Source organism: Rhinatrema bivittatum, chromosome 15, assembly GCF_901001135.1.
Source record: "Rhinatrema bivittatum chromosome 15, aRhiBiv1.1, whole genome shotgun sequence".
Taxonomy (NCBI): Eukaryota; Metazoa; Chordata; class Amphibia; order Gymnophiona; family Rhinatrematidae; genus Rhinatrema; species Rhinatrema bivittatum.
In genome coordinates, this window is record NC_042629.1 from 5,301,722 (window position 1) to 5,327,990 (window position 26,269).

Sequence of the window (26,269 nt, forward strand, 5' to 3'; positions counted from 1 at the left end):
CCTCATCAACCGTTTTTCAAAGATGGGTCACTTTATTCCCTTGCCGGGCCTTCCATCGGCCGAAGAATTAGCCGAGTTGTTTCTGAAGCACATTTTCCGTCTCCATGGACTCCCAAAGGAAATTATATCCGCCCGAGGACCACAGTTTGCCACCAGGTACTGGCACGCGCCCTATGTAAGAAGTTTAACATTGCCTTGAGTTTCACGTCGGCCTACCACCCACAGGCCAATGGTCAAGCTGAAAGGACCAACCGTACCTTAAAAACATTCCTACATGAATGATCAGCAGGACAACTGGTCTGATCTACTACCCTGGGCTGAACTATCGCACAATACCCACGTTGCTGCTGCCACAGACGTATCTCCATTCTCCGTGGTGTTCGAACGACAACCTCGGCTGTCACTTCCAGTTCCTCTGACTGTTCCTTCTCCAGCTGCGCAATCCATGGCCCACACCATTCGTCAGGTGTGGAACCAAGCCAAAGAACGCTTTACCCAGGCCACTGAATGTTCCAGGCGTACTTCTGATGCCCATAGACGTCCCACTCCACTCTTCCGTCCTGGCCAGAAGGTGTGGCTGAGCGCCCGACACATACGATTGAGACTTCCCTCATATCGCTTGGCTCCCAAATACATTGGCCCATTTCCAGTGATTCGAAGAGTGGGAGCAGTATCGTATCAGCTCCAACTGCCGCGTGCCAAGGGCATCCATAACACGTTCCATGTTTCCCTGCTGAAGCCCTTGGTCCTCTCTTGGCCCTCACGTAGAGTGCCCTCTCCTCCACGGGTCTCTACTGAACCCGACACATCTCTTCAGGTAAGAGAAGTCCTCGACGTCCGCCTGCATAGAGGGAGATGGGAGTAGCTACTAGCCTGGGAGGGTTATGGGGCCGAGGAGAACTCGTGGGAACCTTCCCACAACATCCTTGACAAGGAACTCCTGAAGACCTTCCATAGGACTTACCCTGACAAGCCACGGCCACGTAGAGGGAAGCCTAGGAGGGGGGGGGGCGGTACTGTTGCGTGCCCCATCCATGTCCGGCCCGCACACGGGCCTGCTCATCTTTCTAGCTCCTCTGCAGGTCCCGGGTCGGCGTCCCCAGCAGCAGCAGCTGTGAGCTCCTCCAGGCCTCGGCGTCCCGTGGCAGCGGTCACCGGGCCTTCCACTGCGCACCAGGCCTCACGCCGGAGATCGGCGTCTTCCGTGGCATTGGCCCCGCCCCTACACGCGTGCACGCGGACCGCCCGGCCTCTTGTAGGTACAGGGGCGCGTCCTAGCTCCACGGCACGCCCTGATTGAAGGAACTACTTAAGGAAGTGCAGGCAGCAACTTCCTTGCCTTGGCAATCGGGTCGGCATTGTATTGTGTGCTAGATTGTCACTGCGTACTAAGTCTTGTTCCAGGATCCTTCTGTTCCAACCTTGTTCCTGCATCCTACTGTTCCAGCGTCTGTCCGTCCATCTCCCAAGTAGTATCCTCGGACTGTCTCTCTGGTACTAACCTCAGCCTGTTCCTTGACCTCTCTGTCTGCTGCCTGCTTCCTGACTTCTGCCTGCCTTGTGACCTTGTCTGACCTCCGGAACCTGACCTCTGCCTCATTGACTACTCCTCGGACTGACCCCTGGATTCTGACCTCTGCCTGATTGACCATGCCTACTGATTCTGGCTCTGTCCCTTGCCTTGTCATCGCCTACGCTGTTCTGGTCCTCCTTGCTCCATCAGACCTACAGCCTCGAGTCCGACCGCCCTCCTTTGCTGTCTGTGGGCACGCCTGTTTACTATCTCTCCAGGAGACCTTGCGAGGCCCACCTAAGTCCAAGCGGCCCGGGTCCCTAAGGGCTTCCAGTGGTGAAGCTCATCCTAGCCTCTGTATCCTCCAGTGCTCTGCCCCCTGGGGGCAGGTGTTTCCTGGTCCCTACCAGGGAGCCGTACTCCACTGCTCCAGGACAAGGGTCCACCCCAGAGCGCAACATGCAGTGACCTCAGCCCTCCAGTATTCTCCATCTCCAGCAGATTGTGGACTCTACTCGGTCTCAGGCGACCTCTTGGATGGAGGCTCAGTTGGTTTCTCCTCAGGAAATTTGTAGAGCGGCAAATTGGAACTCGCTGCATACCTTTGCAAGACATTGGCTGGATGTGGGGGATCCAGAGTCTTGGTCTTTTGGCAAGAGTGTCTTGCAAGCAGGACTCTCCAGGTCCACCCTGATTAGGGAGCTTTGGTACATCCCAGGAGTCTGGACTGATCCGGGTATATACAGGGAAAGGAAAATTGGTTCTTACCTGCTAATTTTCATTCCTATAGTACCATGGATCAGTCCAGAACCCGCCCGATTTATGGAGATGGAGAGTCGTCCGCCCAACAGTTGTATTTTTGAAATAGCAGAAGATTTATCTACCAAGTTTTTATACAAGTTTTTTGAATGCACGTTTTACTGTTGGATTTAGCTTGGGTACAGGTCAATACTGAGGAACTGCAGGTTTCACCAGAGTATATGAAGCAATGTCAGTTCCCTGGACATACTTGGATCAGTCCAGACTCCTGGGTTTTGCCTCCGCACCAGCAGATGGAGACAGAGAAAGTTCTGACAGACTCTGCCATATATATCTAGGTGCCACCCACAGCCTGTCAGTATTACTAATTTCCTCTCTTTCCCCTCTCATCCCCACCTACCCTCCCCTTTCTTCACCCCCACCTTTAGGTACTTCATCGCCCCTTTTCTGCTCAGCCGTCCTACATGCCCCTTATTTCTTAGCTCGCTGCCTCCACCCCCTCCCCATCCCCTCCCCTCCCTCTTCCAACTCTACACAATTGTCCTTTTAGGACATTGCTATTTTTATGAATACTTTGTATATATTGATACTATATATATATTTGTAAAATTTTTGTAAATTTTGCTCATAACGTTTTGTTTGATTATCTCCCGCCCTTATCTCCCCCCCTCATTTGTTCTTATGTTAACTCGTTATATCTGTTTGATGTAAATCGCATCCTCATTTGTTTATATGTTACTTCGTTATATCTGTTCGATGTAAAACGCCTTCCCAGGCGCCAATTTCAGTTACACTGTAAACCGATGTGATATCCCTGATGAACGTCGGTATATAAAAATTTTAAATAAATAAATAAATAAATAAATACTGTCTCCAGCAGATGGTAGGAGTGCTCAACCCACAGTCTGTTATTATTTTAGGATAGTTGGTAGTTAGCTTCAGGTGAACAATCTAAATTTGGGGCTAGTTGTTCTTTTTAATTTGAGGGAAATTCCTTATATATTAAAAAAAAAAAAAAAAGTCATCACTACAGCGAAGGATCTCCTCAGCCTCCCAGGAGAGGAGCCAGTTCCTCCTGGTTGTGAGGCAGCTGCAGCTGTGGTCGAGGACCCGATAGCCTTCTTACAGCAGCTTAGGGGTTGACACCGGGGAGCCCAGCTCACTCACATCAGGAGACCTAGCGGCAGGACCCTACCTGTACTGGGCAAGTAAAAAAAAAACGTGTCCTTTTTTTCTCTCGCTTCGGTCCGACATGCCGTGGAGGTCGGCGTGCAGAGCATGTGGCTGTGCACGCACACGTTTAACCTGGAACAGTTTGTGCACTGCCTGCCTGCCGGGGGGGGGGGAGGGTACTTCTAAAACCTCTTTGGGGGGGGGGGAGCATGCTGCGCATTACCTCTGTATCCCGTGCGTTTGGGGACTGCCTGATATCGCTTCTGCCCCGTTCCCACTGAACACGGGAACGGGGCCATTTTGGATAGTTTCAGCGCGGCCTCAGCGCCTATCTGCGGTGGGGGGCTAAATTTGCGGGGTCTGGGCCATTTTCGCTAGGGGATGGCCCCACAGAAGAGGAGGATTCCTCCTACTCCTCCTCTTTTAACTCTGATTTTGTTCTGTTATTACATAAGGTCTTTAAGGCCAGAAAGAGCCTTAAAAAAGCAGGGCAGAGATCAGAGTTCTTCCCCTCTGTCCTCTAGGCCCAAGAAGAGGTCCAAGATCAGGGGATCAAGGGGCCCCTAAGGCTATGCGCCCATTGAGGTCCAGGGCACCTCAGGACGAGTCTGATTCGTCCTCGGATGTATCTCTGGACGGCGAGGATCAGGACCTGGTCACCCCCTCCCCCGAAGGGGGTAGAGGGTAATGGGGACCAGCAGCAGAGTGCTGCACAAGAGTCCCATGGCATGGACAGAGACGACCCTAAGATGGTAAGGTTATTCCAAAGGGATGAACTAGCGCCTCTTTTTCCCACTATTCTGAAAGAGTTGGGCATTGAGACGGCACAGGATCAAGCGTCCTTAGGGTCTATGGACCTGGTCTTATTGGGTCTGAGGGGCCCTCCTACAGCTTTCCCTTTCCATTTCTCAGCGACGGATCTACTCTATAGGGAATGGGATACCCCAGATATGGGGCTCAAGGTCACGAAAGCTATGGATAAGCTTTATCCAATGCCAGAGGAGGCTTTGGCGGTTCTCTGAGTCCCGAAGGTGGACACTGCCGTAGCGGCGGTCACAAAGAAAACAACTATCCCGGTCTTGGGCGGTACAGCTCTCAAGGATTTGCAAGATCGTAAGCTTGAGATGCAGTTGAAAAGGATCTTTGAAGTCTCGGCGCTAGGGGTCCGGGCTGCGATGTTTAGTAATTTTGGTTTGAGAGCTGGGCTTCGCTGGCTGCAGCACTACAGGCCAATGAGTCTTTCTCTGAGGATAAAGCTAGTCAGGCTGAGCGCCTGGAAGCAGTAATTGCTTATAGAGCGGATGCTCTTTATGATCTCTTGGGGACCTCCGCCCAGTCCATGGTCTCAGCGGTTTTGGCTAGAAGATTGTTGTGGTTGCGGAACTGGGCGGCGGATGTATCTTCCAAGTCGCAGTTGGGCCTTCTCCCATTTAAAGGTAAGTTGCTCTTTGGCAAGGAATTGGAACTCCATTGTCTCCCAGAAGACGGACCAAGGGCGAGAGGATCTTTTTCTTCGCGGTCTCGCTTCCGTGGTGGCTATAGGGCTCGAACGCTCCGAGCGCCCGCTTCTTCGTTCCAACAGAATACTAGACGACAACAATCTTGGCCTCAGTCCTTTCATGGATGGCGTTTTGGTAGACCAGGTAAGTCCCAGTCTGCTCCAGGAGGGAAAACTTCACAATGATGGGCAGCTGGTTCATGCCTCGATTCCAGTGGTAGGGGGCAGACTGTCCCTGTTTTACGAGGAATGGACCAAGATCACATTGGACCAGTGGGTTATATCTGTGATAAGAGGCGGTTACGCTTTAGATTTTGTACACCAGCCGCACCAACAGTTTCTGGTCTCTCCTTGCAGGTATGCCACAAAACGACCTGGGCACCATTATCCTGGTTCCTCCATCAGCTCTGCGCAGAGGCGTTACTCCATTTACTTCGTGGTACCAAAAAAAGAGGGTTCCTTCCGACCCATTCTCGATTTAAAGCGGGTCAACAGATGTTTCCTGGCGTGTAGCCAGATGGACTCAGAACGAATGGGTATAGTATCCGCGTGCTAGCAGTTGGAGAAGGATCTGACGTCAGCACGGGTGTATATATACCCCCACAGGAAGCGTAGCAACTTAGTAATTTCCGTCTCCAAAGCAGTTTGGAGTGCCTGCACGCTCGCTGAGCGTGTTTTCCAAATCTACTTTCTATTTTCTACTTTCTACTTTCTTTCAACTACAACTTCTACATCGAGCCCCGCACTCCTGCGGTGATACCCTAAGGTCCCTCCCCCAGTAGAGTTTCCCGGGGTGATTTTCGTGATCCCCCGGAGGTTTAAGTCCTTGGTCCAGTGGCCGAATCGCGGCAGGGACATAGCCCCCGGGCGAGGTTCGGGTGAAGCATACGAGGCGCCTCGGTCCCGGCGTGGACGAGGCAGCGGGTGCATATCCTCAAACGTGGCGGTGAAAGTACTTGCCCTCTCCACCCGCAGCCGGAGACCGCCCGGGTTCCAGCCGGGAAACGCCGAGGATCAGGTAAGGCGTACATCTCTTATTTCTGGTCTCCGAGGAACAGAGGATCGGCGGCGTGGCACGCCGTGGAGGGCGCCATTTTGTGGCCTTGTTCAGGTATTGAGCGCCCGTAATAGGCGCAGCTCTATGACTCAGCGCATATTATATATTACTTATTGCTGAGAGCCTATTGAATGCCATTGAGCGTGTATTGCTAACCGCTTTTTGCTGAGAGCCTATTGAATGTCATTGAGCGTGTATTGCTAACCGCTTATTGCTGAGAGCCTATTGAATGCCATTGAGTGTGTATTGCTAACCGCTTATTGCTGAGAGCCTATTGAATGCCATTGAGCGTGTATTGCTAACCACTTCTTGCTGAGAGCCTATTGACTGCCATAGAGCGTGTATTGCTAACCGCTTATTGCTGAGAGCCTATTGACTGACATTGAGGGTCTGATTTTAAAAAGCATTTACATGCGTAAAACTGGGTTTTACGCATGTAAATGCACTTTACTCGAGTAAGTGGGCTTTTGAAAATTGCTACAATATATGCCATTGAATCGTCCATAGGATTTATTCACATAAGTGCACTTTACGTGAGTAAATGGCTTTTGAAAATTGCTACAATAGTAGTTACATTTATGCACGTAACTCCTTTGAAAATTACCCCCTGAGCGTGTATTGCTAACCGCATATTGCTGAGAGCATATTGCATACAGTTGGGCAGGTGTTCATGGCCGCCTATTGCTGAGAGCACATTGCATATGGCTGAGCGCTTGTTGTCTATATTGCTGCCGCATATTATTACTACGCGCCTGTTCTATTAAGCGTATATAGCTGATGCATATTATTAAGCGCCTGTTGTGCTAAGCGCATATTGCTGCCGCATATTATTAAGCGCCTGTTGTGCTAAGCGCATATTGCTGCCGCATATTATTATTGTGAGCCTGTTCTATTAAGCGCATATTGCTGTCGCTTTTCATTTGGCGCATACCTTTCAATGGAACAGAACGCCTCAGCGTCTTCAGCGGCGGCGCCGCCGGCCTCCGGCATTAACGCCCTCGGCCTCTGCTCTGCATGCCAGCTTCGAGCCATGCACAGTGAAGAGCCAGACTCCCTATGTGCCCAATGTGAGGAGGCCGTGGGACCCTCGGGCCAGGACCAGTCTCAGCCGCGATTTGCTGACAGTTCCCCAGGGGCTACCCCGGATTTAGTGGGCAGTCTCGACCAATCGGGAATCCCGGGGGATCTTGTACCCCGGCGATTAGAGGCTGCTTCAATTTCCTGGGTGGATCTTTAAGGGGATTCATGCCTTTGTACAGATGCAAACGGCTTCCCGTCCAGGCCCTGCGGTTCCGGTTGTTCCTGTTGTTCCTGCTGTCTCTGCGGTTCCTGCGGTGGCTGCGACTGCCGCTGCGGCGGCGGCTCCAGCGGATCCTGTTCCTGGGCCCTCACGCCCTTATCGGGAGCGGGACCTCCCGCCGCTGGACAGCCCAGATCAGTCAGACCAGGAGTTTTCACCGGACGAGTCCGAACTCCCGGACGAGGGGGAACTTCCCTTAGGGATTGAGCCATATAGAACCATGAGGCGGTTCTTCCCTAAGGAGGATCTCTCCGACCTGGTGTCTCAGTGTCTGGCGGAGTTGGATATTACAGGTCCTAGCGCTACGGTACCCCCTGCTGGAAGGTCTTCGTCCTACAGCCTGCCATTTTCCATTCTTGCAAGCAGCACAACAACTGATAGATTTAGAATGGGCGGCACCAGCGGCTTCCTTCAAAGGGGGCCGGGCCCTGACGGGCATGTACCCATTGGCACCGGCTATCCAGGACCTGCTGGCGTGCCCTCAGGTGGACGCCTTGAATAGCGCTGTGGTCAAGCGCACTACCATTCCAGTTGAAGGGGGGACGGCCCTCAAGGAGCCTCATGACCGGCGACTGGACGCCATTCTGAAACAGACCTTTGAGGTGGCAGCTCTCTCTTTGCGGATTGCAACTTGCTGCACAGTGGTGACGCGTGCCTGTTTGTCACAGGTCAGGAACAACGCTCCAGCAGCTGACATAGAGTCCGCTCTCTCGTTCCTCACGGATGCTGCATCAGATCTAGTCCGGACAACAGCCAAGGGGATCTCATCCTCCGTAGCCGCCAGGAGGCAGCTCTGGATCCGGAAATGGTCAGCTGATGCGCCTTCAAAGACACGCCTCACCAGATTGCCCTGTAAGGGCTCTTTCCTATTTGGCAGCGACCTTGATAAACTGGCCAGTACATGGGGCGCCTCTCCAGTGCCTAGACTGCCGGAAGATCGGTTCTGAAGGAGCCAGCGCACCTTTCCAAGGCCCTCCAGGGGCAGGAGTTCACAGCGCTTCATTCCTTACAGGAGTCGCTATCAGGCGCCGCGTCCTCAGGCCCGGAATCAGTCCTTTCGGACCAAGCAGCGCAAGAGGGGAGCAGGCCCGGGCTCAGGTCCCGGCCGCGCCTCACAATGAAATTCTGCCGATTCATCTGGGGGACGGAGCCATAGGGGGCAGGTTAACCCTCTTCTACCCCAGATGGGTCGAGATTATGTCGGACCAGTGGGTCCTTGCCATCATCCGAGAGGGGTATTATCTGGACTTTCATCATCTCCCTTCGGACAAATTTGTGGAATCTTCCTGTCCCATACGCAAGAAGGCGGCATTGGAAGCTACCTTGGCGAGGCTCCTGTCCTTGAAAGCCATCATCCCAGTACCTGCCTGGGAAGTGAATTCTGAACACTATTCCATTTATTTCATGGTACCCAAGAAAGGGGGCACCTTTCGGCCCGTACTGGACCTCAAGTCAGTCAATCGATATTTAAGGGTCCCGAGGTTTTGCATGGAAACTCTGCGCTCAGTCAAGACCGCAGTACAGCCAGGAGAATTCCTCACGGCATTAGACTTGTCGGAAGCCTACCTGCATATCCCGATCCATCCGGATCATCAGTGCTACCTACGCTTCAAGGTTCTAGGACGCCACTTCCAATTCCGGGCTCTGCCCTTCGGGTTGGCCACGTCACCGCGGACCTTCACCAAGGTGGTCGTAGTGGTAGCAGCAGCGCTCAGGCGGGAAGGAATTCTGGTCCATCCCTACCTAGACGATTGGCTGATCAGGGCGAAATCATGAGAGGAGAGCCATCGGACAACCGACAGAGTGATCGCCCTTCTAGAAAGCTTGGGCTGGGTGATCAACCTCAGCAAGAGTTGCCTTCAGCCGTCACTGGAATACCTGGGAGTACAGTTCGACACCCAGGCAGACACAGTCAGTCTCACTGCCAAGAGAAGGTTAAAACTCCAGACGCGTATCCAGTACTTGATGGGAGCCAGTCAGCCCATAGCTTGGGATTATCTGCAGGTTCTCGGTCTCATGGCATCCACCCTGGAAGTGGTACCTTGGGCAAGGGCCCATATGAGACCTCTACAACACTCCCTGCTCTCTCGCTGGAGCCCCCGTCTAGGGAACTATTCCACGCACCTACCTCTGCCTGCCAGAGTAAGGACCCAGTTACAGTGGTGGTTGCAGTCCAACCACATGAGCAGGGGGTCGAAGACGTCCTCCCCCACGTGGACTCTGCTCACCACAGATGCCAGCCTGAGCGGCTGGGGTGCACACTGCGAAGGACTTACCGCACAAGGGCGGTGGAACAGAGAAGAGTCAGTGTGGAACATCAACCGTCTAGAGGCTCGGGCAGTCCGATTGGCATGCCTTCGATTTGCTCACAGACTAAAGAACAGAGCAGTCAGAGTGATGTCCGACAACGCCACCACAGTGGCATACATCAACCGTCAGGACGGAACCAGAAGCCGGCAGGTATCTCTGGAGATCGCCCCACTGATGGCTTGGGCAGAGGCGAATCTTCAGGACATCTCCGCCGTCCACATTGCCGGGAAGGACAACACCACGGCAGACTTCCTCAGCAGAGAAAGCCTAAATCCGGGAGAGTGGCAGCTGTCACCCACAGCCTTCCAGATGATTGTGGATCACTGGGGGATTCCGGACATGGATTTACTGGCGGACAAGTCCAATGCTCAAGTACCCAGATACTTCAGCTGCAAGCGCGACCCGTTCTCACACGGAATCGATGCCCTGGTTCAGATATGGCCTCCAGGGACTCTGCTATACGCCTTTCCTCCATGGCCTCTGCTGGGCGCCATCATCCACAAGATTCAGAAACACCGGGGCCTAGTTCTTCTAGTGGCACCAGACTGGCCAAGAAGACCCTGGTACGCGGACATGAGAAGACTACTAGCAGGGGAGCCCCTTCCCCTGCCTCCTTTCCAGGACCTTCTACGTCAAGGTCCCATCCTCCACGAGGATCCAGCGCAATTCTCTCTTACGGTCTGGCAATTGAGAGGGCTAGACTGAAGAAAAGAGGTTACTCGGAGCCCGTGATAGATACTCTCCTCCGAGCACATAAGTTTTCCACTTCCCTCACCTACGTAAGGATCTGGAGAGTATTTGAAGCATGGTGCGACACTCATGGCGCCAATCCACATGCAACCACAATCCCTATTGTGTTGGATTTCCTGCAAGATGGACTTCAGAAGGGTCTCTCCCTCAGCTCCATCAAAGTCCAGGTGGCTGCGCTGTCTTGCTACGGCCCCAGGAGGGATGGCAAGACCATCGCCAAGCACCCAGATGTTTCTCGTTTCCTGAAAGGAGTCAAGCATATCCGTCCGCCACTGAAGTGGCCAGTGCCTTTGTGGAACCTCAACCTTGTTTTGGATTTCCTCGCGGGATCCACCTTCAGACCCCTTCGGGGCCTGTCTCTTCGTTCTCTAACCTTGAAGATGGTGTTCCTATTGGCGGTGTGTTCAGCACGCCGCGTCTCAGAGCTACAAGCACTGTCCTGCCGTGATCCCTTTCTGAGAATCACTCCAGAGACTTTCCATCTTCGCACGGTTCCCTCCTTTCTACCGAAAGTGGTTTCACAGTTTCATCTTAACCAAACCATATCCTTGCCTACCATGGCGGGTTTGAAGAAAGCTGAAGAAGGGCGTTTATTACGCCATCTCGACATTGGCAGATTGCTGCCCAGATATCTGGAAGTGACACAAGAACTACGAAAGATGGGACCATCTGTTCGTCCTGCACAGCGGGAAGAAGCAAGGTGAAGCGGCCTCGCGGCCCACCATCGCCCGCTGGATTAAAGAAGTTATCAGAGCAGGTTACGTGGAGGCGGGGAAGTCTCCGCCTCTACAAGTCAAGGCTCATTCTACCAGAGCACAAGCGGCATCCTGGGCGGAATCCAGGATGCTGTCGCCTGCAGAAATATGTAAAGCGGCGACATGGTCCTCCCTCCATACCTTCTCCAGATTCTACCGTCTGGATGTCCAGGCCAGGGAGGACTCAGCATTTGCGAGGGCGGTCCTACATGGTCCTCAGGCAGCCTCCCGCCCAGGCTGGGAGTAAAGCTTTTGTACATCCCATTCGTTCTGAGTCCATCTGGCTACACGCCAGGAAATGTTGAGATTACTTACCTGATAATCTCCTTTTCCTTAGTGTAGACAGATGGACTCAGCATCCCGCCCAGCTGCCTGTGTACATGGGTTTCACCGATTCAAGGTAAGCCATGTCATAGAAACATATAGAAACATAGAAATGACGGCAGAAGAAGACCAAATGGCCCATCGAGTCTGCCCAGCAAGCTACGCACTTAATCCATTTTTTTCCCCTTTTTCTCTCTCCCACCTGTTACTATTGGCTTCCAGTACCCTCCAGCCCTAATTCCCCTCCACCCAATTTAGAGAGCAGCTTTGAATCTGCATCCAAGTGACATCCAGCTCAATTGGGGGTAGCAACCGCTGCAACAATCAGGCCACCCCCTTGCCCCATACTCTTACCCACCCCTGTTTTTATTTTTTGTTTTGTTTTTTTTTTTGGAAATAGCAGCCCTCCATCCTTCCGCTCCGTGAAGGTGGAACACCAACTACTGGCCACTGGCATCCCGCTCCGTGAACGCCTCTGTGGCTACTGCCGCTCCGTGCAGTGTTTGAATGCCATCTGTTTCCATAAGAGCGTACACTCTACCAGGTGTCAACGCCTTCCGGTTGGGAATGCTGGCGGTCTCCAGCTACTATCAATCGGTCAGGGGAATCCTGTTTCACTTTTCACTGAGCGTCAGTACACACATCCATAACAGCTTTTGCAAGGAAGATTAAGTTGCTACGCTTCCTGTGGGGGTATATATACACCCGTGCTGACGTCAGATCCGTCTCCAACTGCTAGCACGCGGATACTATACCCATTCGTTCTGAGTCCATCTGTCTACACTAAGGAAAAGGAGATTATCAGGTAAGTAATCTCAACATTTGCGAATCCCCCGATTTTGCATGGAGACGCTCCAGTTGGTAATCGCATCAGTTTATCCGGGAGAATTTCTAACATCTCTGGATCTCACGGAGGCGTATTTACATGTTGGGATCAGGAAGGATCATCAAAAGTTCCTGAGGTTCGCAGTTCTGGGGTGGCATTATCAATTCCAGGCTCTGCCCTTTGGTCTCGCTACGGCGCCCAGAACTTTTACCAAGATAATGGTGGTAGTGGCAGCACAGCTGCGCAGAGAGGGGTGGTTAGTGCATCCCTATCTGGATGATTGGCTGATTCGGGCAAAGTTGGAAGTTCTTTTCCAGGAAGCAGTCCAGCAAGTGTTGCAGCTCTTGAAGATGCTCGACTGGGTGGTCAACATGTCTAAGAGTCACCTAATCCCCTCCCAATCGTTGGAGTATTTGGGAGCTTTGATTGACACTCGATGAAGATGGTTCTTTCTGACTTCTGACTGTATTGTCAAGTTGCAGGCACAGGTGAGAATATTGCTTTCCAAGGCTCGGCCGAAGGTCTGGGATTATTTGCAGGTTCTAGGATCCATGACCTCAACTCTGGAGCTGGTTCCTTGGGCCTTCGCTCATATGCGGCCTTTGTAGTCAGCTTTGCTTTCCCTCTGGAGTCCGGTTTCCGAACAATTACACCAGTATCTACCTCTGACGGACTCCGCTCATTTAAGTCTGCATTGGTGGCTGCTTTCGGACAACTTGAGCAAAGGAGTGCCCTTGGTGGTTCCGAATTGGACGGTTGTGACCACAGATGCCAGCCCCTCCGGCTGGGGTGCAGTTTGCCTGTGAAACTTGGTGCAGGGACAGTGGACCCAGGAGGTAGCTCGGTGGTCTATCAATCATCTCGAGACCAGAGCAGTATGACTCGCACTGCAGGCATTCCTTCCACTGCTCAAGGGAAATCCAAAACAAGGTTGAGGTTCCACAAAGGCACTGGCCACTTCAGTGGCGGACGGATATGCTTGACTCCTTTCAGGAAGCGAGAAACATCTGGGTGCTTGGCGATGGTCTTGCCATCCCTCCTGGGGCCGTAGCAAGACAGCGCAGCCACCTGGACTTTGATGGAGCTGAGGGAGAGACCCTTCTGAAGCCATCGGTCAGGGTGCTATCCAACAATGCAACCACAGTGGCTTACATAAATTGACAGGGACCAAAAGTTGGCCGGTGGCGGAAGAAGTTGGGCGGAGCAGCATCTCTTCAGCATAGCCACATCCCACATAGCCGGGGTGGACAACGTTCATGCGGATTTTCTAAGTCTGCATCGTCTCGATCCAGGCGAGTGGGAGCTGGCGGACAAAGCCTTTCAACTCCTCTGTGACAGGTGGGGTGTTCCTCACATGGATCTGATGACGACGTTCAAGAATTCCAAGGCTCCACACTTCTTTGCTCGCCGCAGAGACACAGGAGCAGAAGGAGTGGTTGCTCTGGTTCTTCCCTGGCTGACGACGATCCTACTGTATGTTTTTCCGCCTTGGCCTCTAATAGGCAAAGTACTCGGGTGAATTGAGAGTCACCCGGCAGAGGTGATCTTGGTGGCTCCCGAGTGACTACGAAGGCCATGGTTTGCAGATTTGCTCAATCTGGCTGTGGACGGTCCCCTGCGGTTTCCCTCTCTTCCGAACCTGCTCCATCAGGGGCCCGTCTATTTCGACCAGGTCGATCGCTTCTGTCTAGCAGCATGGTTTTTGAGAGGCAGTGTCTGAGGAGCAAAGGCTATTCTGATGCGGTGGCCACTACTCTTTTTCGATCGTGTAAGATTTCCACTTCTTTATCTTATGTTCGCGTCTGGAAAGTTTTCGAATCGTGGTGCATGGCTCGGGAGGTTGTTCCCACTCGGGTGTCCGTGTCAGATATCCTGTGTTTCCTGCAGACGGGATTAATGAAGGGGTTGTTCTATAGCTCCTTGAGGGTACAAGTGGCAGCTCTTGGATCTTTACGCGGTACTGATCCAACAGAAGAAAATAGGATAAAGCATAAACATTGGCAAGTTAAATGTAAGACATTGATAAGACAGGCTAAGAGAGAATTTGAAAAGAAGTTGGCTGTAGAGGCAAAAACTCACAGTAAAAACTTTTTTAAATATATCCGAAGCAGAAAGCCTGTGAGGGAGTCAGTTGGACCGTTAGATGATCGAGGGGTTAAAGGGGCACTTAGAGAAGATAAGGCCATCGCGGAAAGATTAAATGATTTCTTTGCTTCGGTGTTTACTGAAGAGGATGTTGGGGAGGTACCCGTAATGGAGAAGGTTTTCATGGGTAATGATTCAGATGGACTGAATCAAATCACGGTGAACCTAGAAGATGTGGTAGGCCTGATTGACAAACTGAAGAGTAGTAAATCACCTGGACCGGATGGTATACACCCCAGAGTTCTGAAGGAACTAAAAAATGAAATTTCAGACCTATTAGTAAAAATTTGTAACTTATCATTAAAATCATCCATTGTACCTGAAGACTGGAGGATAGCAAATGTAACCCCAATATTTAAAAAGGGCTCCAGGGGCGATCCGGGAAACTACAGACCGGTTAGCCTGACTTCAGTGCCAGGAAAAATAGTGGAAAGTGTTCTAAACATCAAAATCACAGAACAGATAGAAAGACATGGTTTAATGGAACAAAGTCAGCATGGCTTTACCCAGGGCAAGTCTTGCCTCACAAATCTGCTTCACTTTTTTGAAGGAGTTAATAAACATGTGGATAAAGGTGAACCGGTAGATATAGTATACTTGGATTTTCAGAAGGCGTTTGACAAAGTTCCTCATGAGAGGCTTCTAGGAAAAGTAAAAAGTCATGGGATAGGTGGCGATGTCCTTTCGTGGATTGCAAACTGGCTAAAAGACAGGAAACAGAGAGTAGGATTGAATGGGCAATTTTCTCAGTGGAAGGGAGTGGACAGTGGAGTGCCTCAGGGATCTGTATTGGGACCCTTACTGTTCAATATATTTATAAATGATCTGGAAAGAAATACGACGAGTGAGATAATCAAATTTGCAGATGACACAAAATTGTTTAGAGTAGTTAAATCACAAGCAGATTGTGATAAATTGCAGGAAGACCTTGTGAGACTGGAAAATTGGGCATCCAAATGGCAGATGAAATTTAATGTGGATAAGTGCAAGGTGATGCATATAGGGAAAAATAACCCATGCTATAATTACACAATGTTGGGTTCCATATTAGGTGCTACAACCCAAGAAAGAGATCTAGGTGTCATAGTGGATAACACATTGAAATCGTCGGTGCAGTGTGCTGTGGCAGTCAAAAAAGCAAACAGAATGTTGGGAATTATTAGAAAAGGAATGATGAATAAAACGGAAAATGTCATAATGCCTCTGTATCGCTCCATGGTGAGACCGCACTTTGAATACTGTGTACAATTCTGGTCGCCGCATCTCAAAAAAGATATAATTGCGATGGAGAAGGTACAGAGAAGGGCTACCAAAATGATAAGGGGAATGGAACAACTCCCCTATGAGGAAAGACTAAAGAGGTTAGGACTTTTCAGCTTGGAGAAGGTGTTTAAAATCATGAGAGGTCTAGAACGGGTAGATGTGAATCGGTTATTTACTCTTTCGGATAGTAGAAAGACTAGGGGGCACTCAATGAAGTTAGCATGGGGCACATTTAAAACTAATCAGAGAAAGTTCTTTTTTACTCAACGCACAATTAAACTCTGGAATTTGTTGCCAGAGAATGTGGTTCGTGCAGTTAGTATAGCTGTGTTTAAAAAAGGATTGGATAAGTTCTTGGAGGAGAAGTCCATTACATAGAAACATAGAAATGACGGCAGAAGAAGACCAAATGGCCCATCTAGTCTGCCCAGCAAGCTTCACACATATTTTCTCTCATACTTATCTGTTTCTCTTAGCTCTTGGTTCTATTTCCCTTCCATCCCCACCTTTAATGTAGAGAGCAGTGATGGAGCTGCATCCAAGTGAAATATCTAGCTTGATTAGTTTGGGGTAGTAGCCGCCGCAATAAGCAAGCTGCACCCATGCTTATTTGTTTTACCCAGACTATGTTATTAGCCCTTATTGGTTGTTTTTCTTCTCCCCTGCCGTTGAAGCAGGGAGCTATGCTGGATATGCGTGACGTATAAGTCTTCTCCCATGCCGTTGAAGCAGAGAGCCATGCTGGATGTGCATCGAAAGTGAAGTATCAGGCCCATTTGGTTTGGGGTAGTAACCGCCGTAACAAGCCAGCTACTCCCCGCTTTGTGAGTGCGAACCCTCTTTTCTTCTCCCCTGCCGTTGAATCAGAGAACTATGCTGTATATGCATTGAAAGTGAAGTATCAGGCTTATTTGATTTGGGGTAGTAACCGCCGTAACAAGCCAGCTACTCCCCTCTTTGTGAGTGTGAATCCTTTTTTCCACATTTCCTCTTGCTGTTGAAGCTTAGAGCGATGTTGGAGTCAAGCCTGTGTATGTTTATTTAATAAGGGTATTGACTCCAGGCAGTAGCCATCATTCTGGCGAGTCACCCACTCTTCATTGGCAGCCTCTTGACTTTATGGATCCACAGTGTTTATCCCACGCCCCTTTGAAGTCCTTCACAGTTCTGGTCTTCACCACATCCTCCGGAAGGGCATTCCAGGCATCCACCACCCTCTCCGTGAAGAAATACTTCCTGACATTGGTTCTGAATCTTCCTCCCTGGAGCTTCAAATCGTGACCCCTGGTTCTGCTGATTTTTTTCCTTAGGAAAAGGTTTGTCGTTGTCTTTTGATCATTAACACCTTTCAAGTATCTGAAAGTCTGTATCATATCACCTCTGCTCCTCCTTTCCTCCAGGGTGTACATATTTAGATTCTTCAATCTCTCCTCGTACGTCATCCGATGAAGATCCTCCACCTTCCTGGTCGCCCTTCTCTGTACCGCCTCCATCTTGTCTTTGTCTTTTTGAAGGTACGGTCTCCAGAACTGAACACAGTACTCCAGGTGAGGCCTCACCAAGGACCTGTACAAGGGAATAATCACTTCCCTTTTCTTACTCGATATTCCTCTCTCTATGCAGCCCAGCATTCTTCTGGCTTTAGCTATCGCCTTGTCGCATTGTTTCGCCGACTTCAGATCATTAGACACCATCACCCCAAGGTCCCTCTCCTGCTCCGTGCACATCAGCCTTTCCCCCCCCCATTAAATACAGTTCATTTGGATTTCCACTCCCCATATGCATGACTTTGCACTTCTTGGCATTGAATCTCAGCTGCCATATCTTCGACCACTCTTCCAGTTTCCTTAGATCCCGTCTCATTCTCTCCACTCCTTCCGGCGTGTCCACTCTGTTGCAGATCTTAGTGTCATCCGCAAAAAGACAAACCTTACCTTCTATCCCGTCCGCAATGTCGCTCACAAAGATATTGAACAGGACCGGTCCCAACACCGATCCTTGCGGTACACCACTTAAAACCGCTCTCTCTTCAGAGAAGGTTCCATTTACCATCACACATTGTCTTCTGTCCGTCAACCAATTTGCAATTCAGGTCACCACCTCGGCACTCACTCCCAAGCTTCTCGTTTTATTCACCAGTCTCCTGTGCGGAACCGTATCAAAAGCTTTGCTGAAATCCAAGTATATGATATCGAGCGCTCTTCCTCTATCCAATTCCTTGGTTACCCAGTCAAAAAAGTCAATCAGATTTGTCTGACAGGATCTTCCTCTGGTGAATCCATGCTGCCTCTGGTCCATCAATTCTCCGGACTGTATATAGTTCACTATTCTCTCTTTCAACAGTGACTCCATTACTTTTCCCACCACTGAAGTGAGGCTAACCGGTCTGTAGTTACCAGCCTCCTCTCTGTTCCCACTCTTGTGAAGCGGGACCACCACCGCTCTTCTCCAATCACTCGGCACCACTCCCGTTTCTAGGGATCTATTGAACAGGTCGCACAGCGGTCCCGCCAGCACATCTCTGAGCTCCCTCAATATCCTTGGATGAATCCCATCAGGCCCCATGGCTTTGTCCACTTTCAGATTCTTTAGCTCTTCCCATACATTATCTACTGTAAATGGATTTTCCTCTGTTCCGCTTCCCTCCAGTTTCTTGTTGTGTAGAGATGGTCCTTCTCCAGGGTCTTCTTTAGTGAACACAGAGCTGAAGTATTCGTTTAATATTTCTGCCATTTCTTCGTCTCCCTCCACACATTGATCATTTCCACCTTTCAATTTCACTATACCACTTTGGACCTTTCTCTTTTCGCTGATGTATCTGAAAAATGTTTTGTCACCATATTTTATCTCCTTGGCAATCCTCTCTTCTGCTTGACTTTTTGCCAACTTGATTAATTTCTTTGTCTCCCTCAGTTGATACAAATATTCTTCTTTGTGCTCCTTCCTTTGGGATCTTTTGTATTTCTTGTATGCAGTTCTTTTAGCTTTAATTTTGTCAGCCACCTCCTTTGAGAACCAGATAGGTTTCATTTTTCTTTTGCTTTTCTTTACATTTCTAACATATAGAGCAGTTGCCTTGGTGATTGCTCCTTTTAGATTGGTCCACTGTTGATCCACATCTCTCTCATTTTCCCATCCATTTAGTTCTTCCTCTAGGTACTTCCCCATTTCCTCAAAGTCTGTGTTTTTGAACTGTAAAACTCTGGTCTTTGTGCTCCTTTTCCATATTCTTTTAGTGATATTAAACCATACCGTTTGATGATCACTGGTGCTGAGGTGGGCGCCCACCTTGACATCAGAGACGATTTCTCCATTATTGAGCACTAAGTCGAGAATAGTTCCTTCTCTCGTGGGTTCCAATACCATTTGTTTGAACAAAGATACTTGCATGGCATCCAGTATTGCTCTACTGTTTTTAGATTCTGCAGATGGGATTTTCCAGTCTACATCTGGCATATTAAAGTCACCAATGATCACCACTTCCCCTTTCTTACCTATCTTATGGATGTCTTCAACCAGATCTCTGTCCAGCTCTTCCTTTTGGTTTGGAGGCCTGTAAACCACTCCAATATAAATGGATGCTCCATCATCTGTTTTTAGGTCTACCCATAGTGCTTCTTCCTTGCCCCAACTTCCTTGCAGCTCAGATGCTTGGATATTATTTCTGACATAAAGAGCCACACCTCCCCCTTTTCTATCCACTCTGTCCTTCCTTAACAAATTATAGCCTGGTATTGCTGTATCCCAATCATGAGATTCTGCAATACCAGGCTATAATTTGTTACCTGCTATTAAGTTCACTTAGAGAATAGCCACTGCCATTAGCAATGGTTACATGGAATAGACTTAGTTTTTGGGTACTTGCCAGGTTCTTATGGCCACTGTTGGAAAACAGGATGCTGGGCTTGATGGACCCTTGGTCTGACCCAGTATGGCATTTTCTTATGTTTTTATGTTCTTACTGTGGATGGTGTAGCGTTGGCTGCGCATCCGGATGTTTCTCGTTTTCTTAAGTGGGCGAGGCATTTATTTATTTATTTATTTTAATGGTTTTGTATACCGACATCTGTTTGCACATCGCATCGGTTTACAAATAACTTATAACCAACGTATAAAATAGGCATAGCCTTTACAATGAACAGAAGGAACAGTCGTCAAGAATATTTCAGTAAACCAAATATTTTAACAGGTAACTTCAATTATGGGTAGTTTTACATTAGGAGATGGGGATAAAATTACTATAGGAGGGCTATGTACAGAGTTCAAAAAGTAAGTTCGTTACAATTACTGATTCTGAAATAGAGAAAGAAATTAGGGAAGAAAAGGAGGTCAGAACAATTGTGAGGAGGTATTTTTAACAGTAAGTAACAGAAGGGGAGGATTTAGCATGAGAGGATTTGACAATGGAGGATTTGTGTCCTCCATTGTCTTTGCCATGTCCGTCTTGGAATTTAAGTGCTCAAAGCTGTGAGTGCACCGCCCTTTGAACCCTTAAAAAGGGCAACCTTGAAGGATCTAACATTGAAGATGGTTTTTCCGGTGGCGATTGCTTCGGCTAGTAGGGTTTCTGAGCTTCAAGCATTATCCTGCAGAGAGCATTTCTTGAGGATTTCAGATTCAGGTATTTCCTTGCGTACGGTTCCTTCCTTTCTGCCAAAGGTGGTTTCTTCCTTCCATTTGAATCAATCTGTGGAGCTTCCGTCATTCTCCGGTGTGGATAGGTCTGATCCTCTTTCTCGGGATTTGCAGAAATTAAGAACATAAGAAAATGCCATACTGGGTCAGACCAAGGGTCCATCAAGCCCAGCATCCTGTTTCCAACAGTGGCCAATCCAGGCCATAAGAACCTGGCAAGTACCCAAAAACTAAGTCTATTCCATGTAACCATTGCTAATGGCAGTGGCTATTCTCTAAGTGAACTTAATAGCAGGTAATGGACTTCTCCTCCAAGAACTTATCCAATCCTTTTTGAACTTATCCAAGAAATTGGATGTTCGCAGGGCTCTGCTCCGTTATCTGGACGTTACAAATGAATTTTGAGTCTCGGATCATCCTCTTTGTGCTCTGGAGTGGTCCAAAGCGAGGTAACATGGCCACTAAGACTACAGTCGCCCAGTGGCTGGAGGAAGCAATTAATTCCGCATATAGAAACATAGAAACATAGAAATGACGGCAGAAGAAGACCAAACGGCCCATCCAGTCTGCCCAGCAAGCCTCGCAGTTTATCCATTTTTTTTTTTTTAATCTTCCCCCCCCCCCACCCCTTTTTTTCTCCCCCTCCCCCATCACTATTGGCTTCCAGCACCCTCCGGCCCCAATTCCCTTCCACCCCTCCACCAATGCAGAGAGCAGTGCCGTATCCGCATCCCAATGAACATCCAGCTCAATCAGGGGTAGCAACTGCCGCAATAAACGGCCACACCCCTGCCCCATACTCTTACCCACCTCTGTTTTGCTTGTTTGTTTTTTTGTTTTTGTTTTTTTGGAGATGGCAGCCCTCCAACCTTCCGCTCCGTGAAGGTGGAACACAAACCACTGGCATCCCGCTCCGTGAATGCCTCTGTGGCTACTGCCGCTCCGTGCAGTATTTTGCTGCCTGAAGGTGGAACAACTACTCGCCACTGGCATCCCGCTCCGTGAATGCCTCTGTGGCTACTGCCGCTCCGTGCAGTGTTTTACCACCTCCTCTATATTTATGCCCACTAGACTTGATGGATCCACAGTGTTTATCCCACGCCCCTTTGAAGTCTTTCACAGTTTTAGACTTCACCACTTCCTCCGGAAGGGCATTCCAGGCATTCCAGGCATCCACCACCCTATATATTTGCTCTGTGGTTGGCCTTTGCCTGTAGGTCTTCGTGCACATTCGACACAATCTCAGGCGGCTTCTTGGGCGGAATGTCAGCAGATATCGCCGCAAGAGATCTGCAGGGCGGCTACGTGGACATCCTTGCATACTTTTGCGAGGCATTACAGGCTTGATGTTCAAGCGCCGGGGGTGGCTAGTTTTGAAGGTGTGCTTAGAGCGGGCCTCTCTGGTTCCCATCCCAGGTAAGTAGAAACTCTGGTACATCCCAGGAGTCTGGACTGATCCTGGCACGTACAGGGAAAAGAAAATTTGGTTCTTACCTGATAGTTTTCGTTCCTGTATTACCACGGATCAGTCCAGAATCCCGCCCATTTGCTACATAAGAGGTAATGGAGAGTCCGGTTCATCAGCATTCGTTTGTGTTTTCTCATCTGCAGAACAATTGGAGTTACCCTGTTTACGGGGTCTGGTTTACAGTTGGGGTTCAGTGACCTGGTTATAATTTTTTTTCTAGTTCAGGAGTTAGTGTATATAATTATGGTATCTTATGGGAGCCATCGTGCTTTGTCATTACGAAATACTGCTGGACTGTAGGTGGCACTCTTCTATATAAGACGGAGTTTTGTTTTTAAAACATCTCTCTATCTGCTAGAGGAGGGGCAAAACCCAGCAGTCTGGACTAATCCGTGGTACTACAGGAACGAAAATTATCAGGTAAGAAACTAATTTTCCTTTTGTTGCTTGCCTTTCTGACTACCTATTTAAAATGAACACACTAAATAATATACCCTGATAGTTTACTTCTCCGCAATACTTTTACGTTTTAAACATTTCCCAAAGCGGTACTTACTGATTCTTTCCAGCCACTAGCAAGGTGATCCTCTCCTCTCAGTGCTCCCACTAGATTGTATTTGAGTGATGTTTTTGAAGCAAGTGTTTCTGCATCTTTGCAGGAAGGCCGGGGGGCCCGTGGAAGCAGGCCCTGAGTTCCAGAAAGAGATGACAGAAGAAATTGCCAAACTTCAGAGGCAGTATGGGGGCGGAGACTTGACTCTGTTTCCAACTTTCAAATTTGAGGGTATGTTGAATATTACTACTTATATTATCTGTGTGGTGTTGATATGCAGACGCCTATGAAAAGACAGTTCTGTTTCTTATAGTTTAGAATGAATGTCATCCTATTGGGTTTAGGGTAAATAGAATGCTTTGGGGGGGGGGGGGGGGGATATTGTGTGGTTGGACCAAAACAAGTTTTTATTTTATATCTAGATGACTCACCTCTACATGTGTAGAACTTGTACGGTGAAAGATATCATCACCATCAAAAGATCCTGTTTCTCTGTTTAACAAAAAAAAAAGAATTGGGCTGTTTGTTTTGAGTATATCATTTACTAGATCAGGGGATGCAATTTGTAGCCTAAGTAGATTGCAGAAAAACCTTTGACCCTGTTCCACATAAAGACTAATGGAGCCAGCCTGGGAATTGAAACAAAAATTATAAACCGAGTGAGAAGGTGGTGGAGTCCACTCTGACCATTGGGATGCCACCAAGATCCGTGCTGGACCCAATTCTCGTCAATGCCTTTATAAGTGACCTTGGTGAAGGGATAGAAGGGGACGTACCTGTTTATAGATAATATGAGAATGTGCAATAGAGTGGACATGCCAGAGGTGGGTAAATACATTGAAAAATGACTTTACAAGATCATAAGGTTTTAAGATTGCATCTTTGTAAATTAATGCACAAAATTATGCATTTGTGGTACATAAATCCCAAGGGCAGACACCAAACGGGAAACAGACCTGTTGATGACCTTAAGGTGGCCAGTCAGTGTGACCAAGCAGTTGGAAAGCTGATAGAAACATGACTGCAGAAAAACACCATATGGCCCATTTAGTCTGCCTGTCCATCCAATTAACTTTTTACCAAAATTGACTATTGCAACACCCTCCTCCTAGGCCTCCCGGCTACCTCGATCAAGCCGCTCCAAATGCTTCAGAACACGGCGGCTAGAATCCTCACCAACTCCCGTAGAAGAGATCCCATTACACCCATACTCAGGAACCTTCACTGGCTCCCTATTCGCTTTAGAGTCCTTCACAAGTCTCTTACTATCATCCATAAAACCCTGCACAACCCAGACATCCATTGGCTGAACAACTCCCTGCAATATCACACATCGAATAGACCAACGAGAACAGCGTATAAAGGAACCCTCTCCACCCCCCCCCCCCCCCCCAAACTCATACATCACACAGCCACGAGAGAACAGGCCCTCTCCATTGCTGGACCAACTATTTGGAACTTAGTGCCCGCCCACCTGCGCCAAGAACACTGTACCCAAACATTTAAAACTTGGCTCTTCTCACAAGCCTTTACCTAACCCCGTACCCCCCAGATCTCAGCCCCCCTAGCCGTCGTGCCTTCTATGGGTACTACCATACTACCAGCTACTGCTGTATGATACATATTGTACATCCTGTAAATATTAGTCCTATTTTGTTATAACTCTTATACAATTATTAATTTTTGTTACCATTGCCTTCTGGGTACTTGACTCTGCCATACTAGCCATCTCTCCTAGTTCAGTTCCCTTACGTTTTATGTAACTGCATATTCCTTTAGTTAATGGTTTCCCCAGTTCTATGTAAACCGATGTGATATTTATTTGAATGTCGGTATAGAAAAGTTTTAAATAAATAAATAAATTGATTTAGCATGTTTTCCTTAGAGATCCCCTGTATTTAGCAATTTAGATACTGTTTTTGTCACCCCCACCTCCTCAGGGAAGCTGATCCACACATCCACCACCATCTCTGTAAAGAAATACTTCCTAAGATTACTCCTGAATCTACCCACTTTCAACCTCCTCTCATGACTCCTCATTTTAGAGCCTCTTTTCCATTGAAAAAAGCTCATATCCTGTATAAGGAAATCTTTGAGATATTTAAATGTATTATATCTCCTCTATCTCGCCTTTCCTCTAGGGTATACATGTTTAGATCTTTAAGTCTGTCCCCATATGCTTTAGAATGAAGACCACTGATCATTTTAGTAGCCATCTTCTGGACTACTCCATCCTGTTTTATATCCTTTTGGAGGGGCGGTCTCCAGAATTGTACTCAGTATTCCAAGTGAGGTCTCACCAGGGACTTAGGAGCAATATGTCACCTCCCTTTTTCTGCTGACCATTCCTCTCCCTATGCAGCCAAGCATCTTTCTGGCTTTTACCGTCGCTTTATCCACCTGTTTGGCCTCATTAAGATCATCAGATACAATTACCCTCAGATCCCACTCTTCCTTTGTGCTTTGAAGAATTTCACCTCCAATACTTTACCTCTTCCTTGGGTTTTGCATCCTAAATGCATTACTCTGCATTTTGTAGCATTAAATCTTAGCTGCTATGTCTTAGACCACTCCTCGAGCTTCACTAGATCCCTCCTCATGCTTTCCATGCCTTCCTGGCTGTCCACCCAGTTAAAGATTTTGGTATCAGCAAAATGGAACTTTCCCGACAACCCTTCCATTATGTCACTCACATAGTACATTTGTGCACAGTAGTGCACTTCTAATCCAAAATGGTTGGGAGAAAGCTCCTTCCAAATAATGTTTTTCAGATAACTGAACATATGAACCCAACCAATCTTCAGACAGTGGGAGATTTTCCAGTTATTGAAACAAAATATTCATGGAATTTTGATAATGGGAATTTTTGGATAATGGACCAGATAAAAGGTTTTCTAGTATGGTAGGAAGAAGGAATAGCGCCTCTGGAGAGGTCTTGTTCCCACCTTCAGTTCTGTAGTTATCTTCAAAAAGCTATTGCCAAGGGGGCAGCCGTTCAAAGGAGAGGCACCAAGAGAGCCTTTTCAGCTGACATCTAAACATTTCTATTATAGATTGACTTTTAAATTGGATAAAATGTATTCCTCTTTCAAAAAAATTATTAGACAAGACTGCACTGCAACTTGTGGCAGTCGGCATTTATAAATCTTAGTGGGGTGAATGGCAGTTTTGGCCACGGAGCTTGTATTAAGAGTGTGCTCGGAGAATGGTTGGTTTGTTATGAGGAGCATGTCATTACAATGTGTTTTGTCTTCTTTTTTTTTTTGTCTTTTTTTTCTCTTTCTTCCTAGAACCCAAGTTTGATGTTCAGAAATAAATCTGTCTATGGGCCCTGTGGTCTCGTGCATCTTTTTGCTTCTGGACTGTTCAATAGTAGGATAATAAATCTATCATTTTCAGTAGAGGGTTTCCTTTTGTTTGTCTATATTTGCAATTTTCAGAGAATTGACAAATCAATATTGACTTGAATAAATGTTATCCTAGTTGCATTGTGCTGACTTTTCATTTAATAAATTATTCTAGTAAGTATGGAGCAGGGAGAACAGGCTTGTGACACGTAGAGAGATACTTACTGAGCAGGGATGCAGGCACAAAGTGCTCAAATATCAACCGTCTTGCTCCTTGGCTCTGTTGCTTCCTCTTTTGGTTTGATCTTGGGGCCCCTATTTGCCCTACAATATATTTTTTTTTGTATGTTTTCCATGATTTAAAATAATATATTGGTGGGATGTAGGTGTGGGGTTCTATTCACATGCACACCCAACAAGGGATGCTCGCTGTTTCGCATGTAAATCACCTGTTACATTTTCTCTGGGGCTGGCACGGACAGATTTTGACCAAACCATTTTTTTTCAGACAGTAGCAGTTTCTCTTTTTTAAAATTTGGAGTGGACAAGGAGCTCCACGTTGTCTTCCTCCTGGAAATACACACTATAGCATT

The 26,269-nt window shown here is 48.2% G+C and overlaps 1 protein-coding gene across 1 annotated transcript in view; it reads left to right on the forward strand.

Annotated features, from left to right (window-relative positions):
- Positions 1-25,817, forward strand: part of ATP5PF (ATP synthase peripheral stalk subunit F6) — a 38,197-nt gene extending 12,380 nt beyond the window's left edge. The window contains exons 3-4 of the mRNA XM_029579272.1: positions 22,436-22,560; positions 25,620-25,817. Coding sequence (XP_029435132.1) covers positions 22,436-22,560; positions 25,620-25,645 — 151 coding nt within the window. The 3' untranslated portion in view covers positions 25,646-25,817. The remainder of the gene's footprint in view (positions 1-22,435; positions 22,561-25,619) is intronic.
- The last annotated feature ends 452 nt before the right edge of the window (positions 25,818-26,269 follow it).